At 35.9% G+C, this 13,961-nt stretch overlaps 2 protein-coding genes across 2 annotated transcripts; both read right to left on the minus strand.

Annotated features, from left to right (window-relative positions):
* Positions 1 to 937: 937 nt before the first annotated feature.
* On the minus strand, positions 938 to 2,818 carry LOC107905931 (peroxidase 42-like). Its single transcript, NM_001326966.2, has 4 exons — positions 2,555 to 2,818; positions 2,260 to 2,448; positions 1,776 to 1,941; positions 938 to 1,650 (listed from the first exon to the last, which is right to left on the minus strand). The coding sequence occupies exons 1-4, from the start codon at positions 2,786 to 2,788 to the stop codon at positions 1,241 to 1,243; spliced, it is 999 nt and encodes a 332-aa protein (NP_001313895.1). The 5' UTR covers positions 2,789 to 2,818; the 3' UTR covers positions 938 to 1,240.
* A 2,611-nt stretch (positions 2,819 to 5,429) lies between these two features.
* Positions 5,430 to 11,371, minus strand: LOC107905930 (tRNA wybutosine-synthesizing protein 2/3/4). The gene is made up of 9 exons (XM_016832729.2): positions 10,542 to 11,371; positions 9,964 to 10,412; positions 8,604 to 9,764; positions 8,317 to 8,446; positions 7,707 to 7,942; positions 7,070 to 7,205; positions 6,596 to 6,672; positions 5,936 to 6,042; positions 5,430 to 5,838 (listed from the first exon to the last, which is right to left on the minus strand). The coding sequence occupies exons 1-9, from the start codon at positions 11,265 to 11,267 to the stop codon at positions 5,738 to 5,740; spliced, it is 3,123 nt and encodes a 1,040-aa protein (XP_016688218.2). The 5' UTR covers positions 11,268 to 11,371; the 3' UTR covers positions 5,430 to 5,737.
* Positions 11,372 to 13,961: the final 2,590 nt, after the last annotated feature.

Consider the following 13,961-nt stretch of genomic DNA (forward strand, 5'->3'; position numbering starts at 1 on the left):
CATGACTTTGAAAACAAGAACCAAATCTCTTTTTCTATCTCCACAACTTCTTCCCTTCCTTTGTTGATTGCTTATTAAGATTTCCAATGTTATTTTCTGAACCCAAAAACATCATCAGGAAAAAAAAGTTCTTTTGGTTTATACATAAAAAGTTTGGGTTGTCAAATATAGCAAACTGAAAAGGAAATATTTGAAATTTGCAACAATCTGGGCTCACTCAATGGGTCATCGTCAGTGACCCCTTTCCCCTCTTTTATCTTTTTAGGCTTGTAATTTGAGGATCCATATCGGCAAAATGATGGGCTGTTTATCTCCATGGGATAGCAAAAGCTGAAGGGTGATAAACTGAAAAAGAAATGGAAGAGCTTTTGGTTCTGGTTACCTGATTCAAGCTCCACCCACAACCATAACAGAAAAACCCATTAAAGAAAACCGAACATAAACAAGGTATCCCGAGGATTGAAATATCTTACATATTGTGCATACTGTGCATCTTATACCAATAACACCATCCTAGGGCCCAATTGCAAACGAGTAAGAATAGAGAAAGCTCAAGTTGTTAATAATCCCAAACTTTAAATATTTATATCGTAGATGAACAAATTGAATGATATATTTAATGGCCACCGCAATCAATGTCTGCTCCATAAGTTGGAGCGTTTGTCCCCTAACTTTTGATAATTCATATATAAGTATAGCTTTTATTGAGTGAAACTCAGGACCACATATATAACATGCATAGAAATGAATATTTTTTTCTTAAATCATCGTAGATTCAATCTGTTTTAATATCCCACCGTTTGCTGGAATCTTTTATAATTTGGTGGACACCTGGAGAGCCAGTCTCTTTCATTTATTGTTGTCGTTGGGACGGGGCCTTTTTCATTAAATTGATCCAAATACAATAATATTGCTCATAGTATTGCATCGTAATGGAGAAGGAAGGGATTATGCATGAATCATCATAACTTTTAAATCTTTGAAATTCATGCATCATACACAGTCAACACCATCCTTACATACATACATTACATCCATCCCTACATCCACTACGCCCATGACCAACATCAAGAGAAGGCAACCTGGCTTATGCTAAAAAAAAATGCAATGGGTCGATCGTATCAAACTAGTACCATTGCACCATTACTCACTGCACATTAACAAACTTGTCTCTTGGAAAAGAAACAAGTAAACAACCATTTTATTCGGCCACTCTCGGCTTTCTCTTTGGCGAGGCATTTTAGTGAAGCTTGTTTGCAAGATTGCATTGCTTCCTGATCTCACCCTTGCTACCAGTGAGAGGATTGTTCTCAGAGAGGAGAGTAATGGCCCTTGAGAACTCCTTGAAGAAATAGTCTTGGCTCTTGGCCATTTTCTTCACATAAGGTCTGGTCCTTTTGTCGTAAGCCAGTTGGTGATCCACAATCAACAAACCCTTGTTGTCCAGTATGTTCCTGTAGTAGTTGTTGTCCAAAACCATGGGTGTCCCACGATCGTTTCTCACATACTGGACGGCCTTGGGGTCTGGGATTTGATCAGGGCATTTATGGAGCATGTGTGGAACATGGTCGGGGCTGAGGGCAGGGTCAACCTCTGGGTACAACCGATGCACCAGCTTCACACAGTGAGTTCTGCCGACACTGTGAGCTCCTGTTTTGCACAAAATAGGAAACTTAGAGCCAAAAAGATGCTAGAAATATAATCTCCATAATGTTCACTCACACAGTCGGTCACTTGCATTTACTGATACTTATGTAAAGATGGAAAAGGAGTACCTAGGAGGGCAACGACTCCAGGGGTGTCAATACCCATGGCGGCAAACCTGTCGAGAACGCCAGAGATGGTCTCATTGTGGTCCGGAAGATACTCCTCCACAACATCTGCTCTGCTCCTTCTACCGTCTCTTCTTCCAGTTTTGAGAGGAATGTAAGGGCCTCCCAACTGAAACAAGTGAATTTGGGGTTACTTTTACTTGACTGACAAGCTAAGCTAAACTTAGTAATTCACAAAGTTAAGATATGCATCCAGGAATTTTAAGTATTTATTACAGTTAAAATAGGATCTAAGCACATGAAACTGAAGTTGAAACCTCAAAGGACTGGGAAAGAAAAGGTTAGTAGTAGATTAAGCAAACGAAACCTCCACTAATCTTACTGATCTAGTGCAAAAGGAACTCTCAAGTAAGCACATAGAAATTGTAGTTTTAATTAAATTTGAATGGAGGAAGAGTAATCTAAAGGGGTGGAAAGAAATTTTTACCGAAACGATGCCTTCTCTAGCAGACAGAACAAGGATATCAGCACAAGAAACAACTCCAGGACATTCCCTTTCTACAGCTTCTTTGATGGTCTCAATGTACCTGAAATTCCTTAGGCCAAAGCTCCTGTCTGTCTCCTTCTCAGACAAGCTCCTTCTTGTGGAGTCCAGCAGCAGTGAAGCATCACATGACTACTCCAAAATATGAAAAAACAGTACTTGTAACTATCAAGAACAAGAAAATAGTATAAAGTAGTTGAAAAAACACTTTAGCGTATAGATTCATAGAAATATATACCTGGACAGCACAGTCATGGAAAATGTTTCTCAGCCAAGAAAAAGCAGTGTTTTTGTGTCGCTTGTACAGTAGCTTAACTTGCTCCTTGATAATGTCTTCAGCCTGAGGACAAGAATCCTTGTAGAAGTTCATAACAAGACCTTGGTCTTCCTCATCCTGTGCAAATGCCGACACAGCTGAAAAGGAAAGCAAAGCAAAGAAGAAGAGAACTTTGGCACCCATGATTTTCCTCATCTCTACACTCAACCCAAGGTCACCAACCTTGCTCTAGATCCCTTGTGACGTGCTGCTTAAATAATTCAGAGTGTAACAGATCTGGTATAAAAAATTAAGTACAGTTACTAATATTTTTATACACTTGCCATTAACTACCACTCTTTTTTAGTCTCTGAGTGAGTACACAGTAACACCTGTGGGAGTTAACAACGGAAAATGACAAAACTAAGAGAAATGACTGATAGAGGGGGCTAGAGATCCGAAGCCAGTTGATCCAACGGTGTATGATGGAGGATCATGGAATAAAGGTGTAAGATTAGGGTCCATTGTCAGAATCAAGTTTACCTTTTAAAGGCAGGTACCTAGAAGATTTTTGAAAACATATCTAGTAAATTTATCCTGTTTTGTTGTTGAATGATGATGTTGGAGGGGGAGTTAGTGTTATTTGTCTCTCCAATACCAGATTTGTTCTTTCCATAATCAGTACTAAAGCCTTTAGCCTTCCCAATGTAAAGCATGCTAAAATGTTGAAACAAAATCAATGGTTTCAATCTCAAATGTGATTACTGAATAGTAAAGGAACTCAGATAAATTTTTTTCTAAATTCTCTGAAGAGGATATAAGATTTAAGTTTGACTGTTGTAATCAAAAGCATATAATTTATTACCGCTAGCAGTATTTTTTTTGATATTAACGTGATTAAACTATTAGTAAATTTATATTTTGATCATTAATTTTAAAAAATTATAAAATAGTCATTAAATTATTTAAAAGTTTTATTTAAATAATTCTATTAAATTTTTTAAAGTCTGATTAGCGAGCTTCAAGCAACGATTCAATGATTGATACAGTGGGGATCAATACCCGTCAATGAGTAGATGAAAATACCTTAGATCTAAGTCGATCTGATGACTAATGTTAGAGATCGAAGAAAAAAGTTGTTTAAACTTTAGTTCATAATTTGTAATATTTAAGGTCGTTTCATGAAAAAAAGTTAAAGTGTATAAGAGAATGAGAGCTTTTGATTAGTTTTGAATGAAAACTTTCAAATAACTTAATGACCACATTGTAAATTTTTGAAACTTTAGTATAATTTACCCTATTATTAATTGCAATGCGGGATCTGGAGGAAGAAGGCTAGAATGCGTTCAGGTTTCTCAAATTTTAAATGCTTAAAAAGCATTGAACTTTGAACTTGCACATGCCTAGTGGTTTCAACATTTTTGTGCACGCATTTAATAATTTGGGGGTAAATAGTATAAATTTGAAGGTTTAAATTAAGTGACAAATAAATACATAAAAAGGGTTATGGAATGTACCTTTAATAGAAGTAATAATGATTGGTAGGTCATTCTTAAAGATATGGTTTAAGCATGTATGAGACATGGTATAAAAAAGAAATGGAAAGATTATTCTGAGATAGTAAATAATGATATAGGTAGTTAATAAAAATTTATTTCAGTTTAGATGAGATGAATGGGATGGTTAAAGACATGAATGGGATGAAAACAAAATACTAGAGACAAAACAAACTATGGGTTAATGAATATAGGCAGCAATAATGTAATCCAGTGCCTTAGATATAAACTTCTAGGTCTTGCCAAAACTTGGACCAGTTTAATTTGGGAAAAGAATAGCAAAATACCCTTCACTTTAAAGTGGGGTATTTATTATGCGTCGGATAACGTGTAGGAATTGTTAATCCCATCCAAATTTGAAGAAAGGAAAGCTAACAAATTTATTCAGATCTTGGATGAAGAAGATACCACTCACAGACATTTGCCTTTTTATTTTGGTGGGGGGACATCTCTTCCATTCAAAGTTCAAACAATGGACCCACTTACATTTTTCTAACAAGTTTATTATACATTATTGAAATCTAAGACGACAAAGCTATAATTATTATGATACTGAAAGCAAAAGTTATTGTCACCGTCACATTTAGCTTGATTGAATTGGATTCTCTAGAATTCAATAATAATTGTAAGAGAGTTTGGAGGCTTTAGGCAATGTCCAAAAGCAAATGCATTTCCGTGACGTAGTAGGGCTTTTCATGTTGCCAGCAATGCCCTTTTGTAACCCACTATTGTTTTGCTTTGCAGCACTACAGCATGAGGGGTAGATGCGAGAAATCGGGGGAGCTCAACCAAGTGGTAGAATGGACCACCGACACTTCCAAATATCACTTGTTTCTTTATATATATGGATAAACGTGAACGGTGAACCCCCCAAGTGATGAATCATCATAGCAGCTGAAAAATAATATTAACAAATGAAATAGGGAACAAAATATGTTCTGGGTCCTAACCTTGTATGCCTGAACACGACATTTTGTAACCTTGCCATGGTAAACATTTTGAGTAATTACAGTAAAAAGGATAACACGAAAGTGAATAAATTTTCTTCAGAATGAACTTTGCTTAACCATTCATTTTTACTTACCTACTTTTATGCATACATGTACCTATGCATTGATGCATGCTTTCATTATATGCAGAGTAATAATGGCTATTATTGTGACGACTGATGAGTGATGCCCACACGCCTTTGTTTCAAGCTTTTGCCACTTTTTCGACGGAACTACCAGTTGTTGACTTTTAATCTCGTGACGTTGAAGCCATTGATATTGTAACGTTAATGAATCACTTCAAACATAAAATGGACTAACGGAGTCTTTTTATATGAATTTAAAAGAAGTATGTAGAAGATCTTCTAATTTCACTAAATTGCTGTATGATGGGCTGAGTTCTATGGGTCACAAGCTTCCTCTCATCAAAGAGTTATTCGGGTTTTGGGTGAATAAAAGAGTAATGAGCAGGTTGGGCAGTCACAGACAACTTAAATAGGGCATTAATGGATAAATGGGTTACCATATAACCCACCCGTATGGATCCGCACTCGCATGTTTGCCACCTCGAATTATTTCCCAAGAGATGCACACACTAACCGTCATGAAACAATTTCATCCTAGATCCGTCTGCATTTAACATCAGCAACAAGATGGCGGATGTGTGGGGCATACCATTTCACTTTCTCCACATGATCGATTGTAACTTCCCAACGATGGCCTGCACACAACATTAATCACTTTAAACTGGCTTTTTCTTAAATAAAACATGAACCCCAACATGTTCATGTACGTTATATACGCTTAGAAAGTCATACCCTCGGATCTTGCAATTTCAGATATCGATTTTGAAACATGGTTAGCCCACAATTCCACCTCGGTGTCCTTCACATTCCCGTGGACATGCAATATCCCACCATTACTCCTGCATTTTTAGTACCATCGTTAAATGTGACCACAAACAATGGGAGAAAGAGAGAAAGAAGAATGCACGGACTCCCCCCATGAGTTCTTAAATGAAAAAAGCAACACGTATATTGGGGTCTAAAAGTGCGACAAATTTAAGATCTCGCAAGGAGATACTAGCAAAACTGCTACCAAGATAACTGAAGCCTCGCTAGACAGTTCTTCCAGAGTCCAAAAATGGAGTAATCAACCAAATAGAAGTTCGGAACCAGAGCAAATATTTAAACTATATGCATGTCTAGGAGATATTGTAAAGAAACCATGAATATTATCCAAGACCAAGTTCATCTGCACATTGAAGGTGAATGGTAGTGGACTTTTGCGTGAAAAAACTATTGCAAGCCGGGGGAGAAGCAACAAATCATAGAAAAAGTTTCAAAGAATAACCCTACAATTCTTTTTCTTCTAATTTATCATTGAATTCGGATTTTAAAGTGGAAACAAGTAATGAATTTGATATTAGGCAAGGTGACATGAAATGAAACACAAGTAATAACACCAGAGCAAAGCACCTTAATGCCCTCACAGCAGTAAGCCAGCTACCCTCACTTGATGGAAGAAGACCAAGACAAACTCGATCTGCCACTCCCTATAGGAAAATAATCAATAGGAATCAATACATACAGTTTATTTTGGTACTTAAGGCTCAAGTTGCCATGGCAATATGTTATTTTTAGTCCATTTCATGAAAGGATGAGTATTTGGTACACTGGCAGTGTACTTTTTTTATTCCACAAGCAGCCTCAAAAAATGGATATGTGTCTTTTTTTTTAAATATATATACTTTTTAATAATTTACTATACCCCTATAGGACACTTGCCAACCCCCTAACCCTGCTCATGTAGTTTAAAACCTCCACTGGCAGTGTACCAAATATTCTCCTTTATGAAAAAAGTATATATAGATAGATATGCTGCCTTGTCCTTGTATTCCAAGGGTATAAATGTTTACACTGTCAATGCGGATATTAAGCATGCCAATGTACCTTGGGTGCTGTAATCTGATTATCCCCTTCAAGTATGATACAACGATCAGAGACAGAATTGGCTTCAAGATTACGTTTAAGAGCCTCAATGGCATGAGGATTCCATTCACAAGCATAGACTAACTTTGCTTTCGCCCTGATTGATTAGCATTACAATTCAAAAAAGGCACCAACATAACAGAAAAGACAAAATAATCAGTGAAATTAAAAGTCAGCAGGTTGAAAATTGAAGAGATAATAAGAAATCTCCATATACTAACTAATAATTCCCCATCAAAACTTGTAATTCCTGCTAACAACACAATGGTGGAATGGCACAAGAAATCCTTATCCTCCACATAGCCCATAAAATGACAAGTGTCATACCATTAATTCAAAATCCTTAAATCTAACACCAATTACAACAAACTACAGACCAGTACAGATGCGAAGGATGATATGGTAATTGTCAGACCAACAACATTATCTAACAATTTTTTAGTGGGAAAAAGAAGTCTGCTTCTAGTCAAAGGTCACAAAAACCAAGTTAGCACGTATTTACATCTGCACATAATGTGTGTGTGACAGAGAGAAAACTGAAAATACTTGAGATGTGGAGAAATTTTTGAAAGGCATTAAAATCATAATTAGAGCATACCTAACAAGGAAGGGCAATACAAAATATCCAATTCCAGCAAACAGATCCACGATGACTGCATCTGTACAATCTGAACTGGCCATACGGATTTTCTCAGAAAGATTGCCCCAAGAGAACATGCACTTGGTAGCATCAAAAGAATATAGAATCCCATTTTCACAATGATCAACCCAGCCATTATCTCCTACAAGAATCTCCAAAGTACTGTCCCTTGTACCATTTGCAGCAACCCGGCCCTTGACAAATTATAGAAATTAATTCAATAAGTTCATAAGTGGCATACATAATATGACGAATGGTACCCCTGAGATTCTTAATTATTGACTCTTTGTCTAAAAATAAACAACTAATTTAATTCAACTCGTTACTCCTAAAACAAATTGGAAACAACAGTTAAACAAATTAAAACCTTCAAAGTCATTTTCATGAAATCTTAACTTTGCCTTCCATATAAAAATTGGACATACTGACCAACTAACTAGAGATGAAAAAAAAATCATTTTACGGTATTAGACTGAATCAGCATAAGACAAGGAGTTTTTGAACAAAAGTAAAGAAAGCATTATCAGTCAATATAGCAGCTAAGATATGGTTCATTCATATATCTTACCTGCCGTGCAAGGCGACAAGTATTAAGGGATTTGGCAATAATGGGCCAAAGCTCCTCTCCAATTGAATTCCATATTGGGTCCCTGAAGGATGAAATCGGTAGCACAACAATATCACCAATCCGTTCCCACCTGAACTAGTCGAAGATGTTAAAATAGTGAGGACATTGCATGCGCAGGTACACAAAGAAAACCAAAGCTAGCCACTGAAACTCTCAATCTAACTCAAGAAATTTCACAGAATTGAAACTGGAATAAGCAAACAACGAAGTGAAGTAGTGAAACAAACCTGTTTGGTAGCTGCTCCAGAAGTTTATCTGATAACCCCTTTTGCCTAATCAAAGAGGCAACAGCTTCAGTCATTATTTTTAAGGGAGATTTACAAGCTTTTCTTTTTTGAACAAGCTCATCTGGAAGCTTAGTAGCACCATATTCCTTAAGAATGTCCAGAGCTACTGAGGAGGACATGTCATTTAAGAGTAAACTTTCAGCTCTAAATGGTTTAGATGGATGATGATCACTCAAAACTTCAAATCTGTCTTCTGAGAAGATAGCACAAAACTTCTCGGTCACAGGGAAAGAGATGAACAAACCATCCTCTTGTGCATAAACTTTTCTCTCTAGATCTAACCATCCAAACTTCTTCAATATGTCCTTTCCTAATTTTGCATGTTTTTTTTCAAGTTTTACAACCCAACTCGAAGCATCTATCTGTCCTGTCTGGGTCTCAACATTTAAGCTTTGCATTTCAGGATGTTGAGGTGAACCAGTTCCAACATGTGGAGCTTGTAAAAGAACATTCCCATTTTCCATCATACCTTCCTCTTCCTTAATAACTTCATTTTCACCGAGCTTCCGAGAACTGTCATGATCATCTAGAGATAACAAAGGAAACAAGTTGATTTTCATAGGCTCACTAAACTTGGTTCCAAAAGCATAACAAGCTGCTCCACCACCAACCATAATAAGATCATCACGAACAACATTGGCTGTGGAACGCACAAACAGTGCTTTATCCATTGAACTGAGGGTCACATGCTTCCAGACTAGGCTTCGCATATCTAGTAATGTCAACTCTTGACAATGTTGTGTAACAGGACAACCTCCTATTATTCCAATAAAATTCTTGTAGACAAACATGGAGTGGGAGAACCTAGCATATGGGCTTCTTCCTCCTACCTTTTCTACTTCCCATGAACATGTTAGAGTATCAAAACTGTACAAGTCCCCAAGAGCCTCTCCATAGTACCCTCCAAACATGAATAACTTAGATCCATATGCCACCATTGAGTGAGAATGACGAGCACATGGCTGTTCACCGTGGGCAATTAGTTCTTCACATTGCAGTGTATTGGTGTCAAGAACATGCAATGATGAAGAGATTGCATCGTTATTAAGGCCACCAAAGACATAAATCTTTGATCCTACTGCAGCGGCCGCATGCCGATGCCTGTGCAAGATACATACAGACTACAAATTAAGAACTAAAATGAGATGCAGGCTGAGGCGGGGAAAGAAACAGTAGATACAGACATTAATGTACATTCATAACATGTTCACGGAGGGATTTACACAGATAATGCTTTTTTATAACATATATTTAACCCAATGAAACTAAGTGGAGAGGCAGAACAGCAAGATATGAGTACCTTGGAGGAAAAGCGCTGCCAATACAATCTAGTAGCCTCCATTCATTCTTTAACGTATTGAGAATCCATAACTCGCTCAGAATGTTCGTAGGATCAGCCCTGCCTCCAATAACATACATGCAATCTCCGATTAAAGAAGCAGTGTGACCCAGGCGAGGTGATGGACGGCCCGCCACATTGATTTCTCTCAATGTCCCATGCAATGGATCAAGGAGAAAAGAGTCATGTCTTCTCGCATGACTTCCACTGCCCCCAAAGCCACCAAATATAAGAACTTCAGCTTTGTTTGTGCTTTCTAAGGTACAAGTAGAATGGCCCCAAAGGAACAGTCTCTCTATAGGTTCACCAGCAATTACCATCTGACTAATAGATAAACTGCAGCCGGGAATTCCTTCAGTTTCCACCAATGATTCACGAGAAAAACTTGCTTTTTCGCTAGGAACGATGTTCTGCAAGCGCATACGTGAAATAGCTCAAAATTAAAGCCTCAATCATAAATATAAAAGCTCAATATAATCACAAAGCTCAGGGTTCATATGAAATAATTGTAAAATCATAGTAAAACAAAATTTACCAACTTGAGCATCTACAAAACTTCTCTCCAAACCATCTTGACCTTCATTACAATCACCACCACTCACACTACACTTTGAACCAGTCGCGTTTTCCAATGTTCCATCCTGACTTTTTCGAAATGCTCTAAGAAACCCTTCAGTTCTCTTCCAATTAGCTTCCATTTTCTCATTAGCAACCCCAACAAGAAACTTCAAGTAATCTTCAGACACCATAATCTTCTGGGTATCCCCCAAAGGCACCTCCAACCGTATCGAGCACCGTATCCCCACTATCAATCTCTTGCTGACGCTTGTAATCCCAGACTCTCTGAACCCACAAGCAATCGCCAAAGAAACCAAACTCTGAGCTGAACTTAAGTCTCTACACTCAACGGCAATGATGAGAGGCTCGAATCGAAAGACCAACTCACTGTCTTGAATCAACTTAGTCGAGTCAGAGAAGAGTATGGAGATGACCGAGTCGGAATCAGCCGTGTCGTGGGTGATGAAGAGCCAGGTGCCTCCTCGGGCTTTCTTTTTGGTAGGATTATTGGAGCTGGGATTGGGTTTTGGTTGGGAAAGGATAGAGATACGGCCAGAGCAGGAACTGGTGGTGAAGTAAGAAAGGTGGTTGTTGAGGGCGTTGATGAGAGGAATGATGGGTGTGTCTAAAGAGCCTTTGGGTGATTTATCTGCTTCATTGGAGCTCAGTGAAGCTAACGTTGATGCCTTCCTCTTGTCAAAGTCCATTTTGTTTTTCAGCCACCTCTATCACTGTTTTCTTCTTTCTTTCGGCTCCAAAAACCCTTTGCTAAATCTTAGATTCAAAGGGTAGGGATAAACAGAAAGGTAATGGATAATTTTGGAGATTTTCATTAATTTATGGGCTTTGAGCTTTACGCAGTAATAGTGAAGTGATTCAGGCTTTCATTTTTTATTCATTGATGGCCCATGGACTCGAGCCATTTTCTTTTTGATGGTAGAGACAATAGTTGGGTTTTCTTTATCTATATTACTATATATAAAAGCAAGGCCTTAGGCCTTTTCTTCTTCTTCTTTTTTACATAATATAATGGTGAAATTTTTATTCTAATCCCTCTATTTTTTAGATTATATAAAAATAGTTAAATTTTAGTCTTGATATCTATACTTCACTCAAATTTGAGATTTAATTTCTATACTTTTATTCAGATTAAAATGTCATTAGTAAGCTTAAATGCTTTATTCAGATTGAAATGCTTATGCAAACTTTTAAAATTTGTTAACATTGTTAAAATTCTCTATTGAATTCTTGTCTATTACAGGGATATCAAGTAAGTATTTCTTTTTTTTTAATTTTAAAATTCCATACCAATAAATTAAATTAAATCATTTTAACCGTGTTAACAAATAGATCTAAAATTTTAAATTTAAAAAATAAAGAGACTAAAATCCTGAAAATAAAAGTATGAAAATTAAATCCGAATATATGAATAATACAATAACTTAAAGTATATTGCAACATTTAAAATTTCATTCTATAATATAATAAAAAATAAATATTTAACAAAACAAGAATTGTGGGTGGCAACCATACTAATAACTCTATGTAGGGGCCTTCCTCTAAACACGCGTTCAATCCCTTTAATTCATTTTTTTTCATTATAATTATAATGGTATAATTTCAATTTTGATTCGTCTATTACAATAACACTTGAAATTTATTTTTTTTATATTTTAATTTGGCATAATTTGATTCTCGTATTTTATAATAACATTAGTTGGTCCAGATAACTAATATTATTAGTTATTTTATTAAATTTTGTTATATTAGTTTTAAAAAATGCTATTCCAATGAGAGTTTATTTTGACATAATGAATTGGAATAAGTGTTATTATAAAAAATCACGTTCGCTAAGATATTTGGCCTAATTGATAACAACGTTTTTAGTAAGTATAATATAATGGTAAAATTGCAGTTTCAATCTCTCTACTATGCTCATATTTGGGATTTAGTGATTATAATTTAATTTGAATAATTTGATCATCTAATTTAATAATGGCATTAGTTAGTCAAAACAATCAATCTTTAACTATATTGATTAAAATGATTATGTGAATTTCTCTTGAAAACATGTAACAGCCCAATTTTGGGCCTAGTCGGAACATTAGTTTCGGGATCACAAATCCGACAAGGAAAAATTTATTTTTCTTATATTTTTATGGTCTACGATTTCACGGAATGATTTTGTAAAAATTTTGTTCGAAAATTTCGACGTTTGGGCACTCAATTTAGTCAAAAGGACTAAATTGTAAAAAGTGCAAAAGTTGAGTTCTACATGTTAGAGGTGTTCAATTGTTATGAAACTTTAAATTGGAGGTCCTTATATGGTAATTAGACCATTGGTTAAGTTGGTAGACAAAAATGGGCATGAGATAAGTGAAATAGGAAAATTTTAAGTTAGGGGCAATTTGGTAATCTAGTAATTAAAATGAATTAAAAGGGAAAAAGATGGCAAATTGTGCTCATCTTCTTCATTTGGACGAAATCAGCAAGGGGGGAAGCCATTGTTAGGGTTTTCAAGCTTCCAAGCTCCATAGTAATTGATTCTAAGCCTCGTTTTTAATGTTCTTTACGTTTTTTGAGTCCTGGTAACTTGATTTTGCTTATTCTAGCAATAATTTAATCTAGGGTTTATATTTGGAAAAATATTCATATGTGAAATGTGTTTATTTTGATGTTTTATGGTAGAATATGAAGCTAGAAATTATGTTAAGCAACTTTTGCTAAGCGATTTTGAGTAAAAACGAGTAAAACGACATAATCGATAAAAATACTAAATGTTCATAAGTAAGTGTTAGAGTGGGAATTTGATGTTGCCATAGAAGGGAAAAATGTTCATCATGTCATAATACATAAGAATAAGGGATGAAGTTTAATTTACGAGCTTTGGGGCAAAAGTGTAAATATGCAAAAGTTTAGGGGCAAAATTGTAATTTTGCCAAAATTTGAGTCAATGACTGTTTTGATAAATGTGAGTACTAAATAAGTCAAATGTGTTATTATATATTAAGAAAGAAGTGGAATCGACATTGACCGGAGAAAAGAAAAGATTCAAGACTAAATTGCTAAATTTTTATATTGTTGCATCAAAGTAAGTTATGTGTAAATAATAGTAATATACTTTTATAAATTGTGAATTTTATTTGATATGTGAATCAATATTGAATGTGGACGGAAAATTGTTCATGAATTATTCAAGTGATAAAGTGTTGAAAATAAAGTGTTAAGTGTAAATTCCCGGTTGAACTTAGGAATAAAAGTGGATACAAGTGACATGTCACTAGAGATCAGTGTTACAATGTTACAGTGAGTCCCGAGTGCTGGGTGATCTAGCATGTGTTGCAGACACCTGACAGCTTGTGTGAGCAGGCCCGTGGACATTTCCAGTGTTATTGATCAGT

This window comes from Gossypium hirsutum, chromosome D05 (assembly GCF_007990345.1).
Source record: "Gossypium hirsutum isolate 1008001.06 chromosome D05, Gossypium_hirsutum_v2.1, whole genome shotgun sequence".
Lineage (NCBI taxonomy): Eukaryota > Viridiplantae > Streptophyta > Magnoliopsida > Malvales > Malvaceae > Gossypium > Gossypium hirsutum.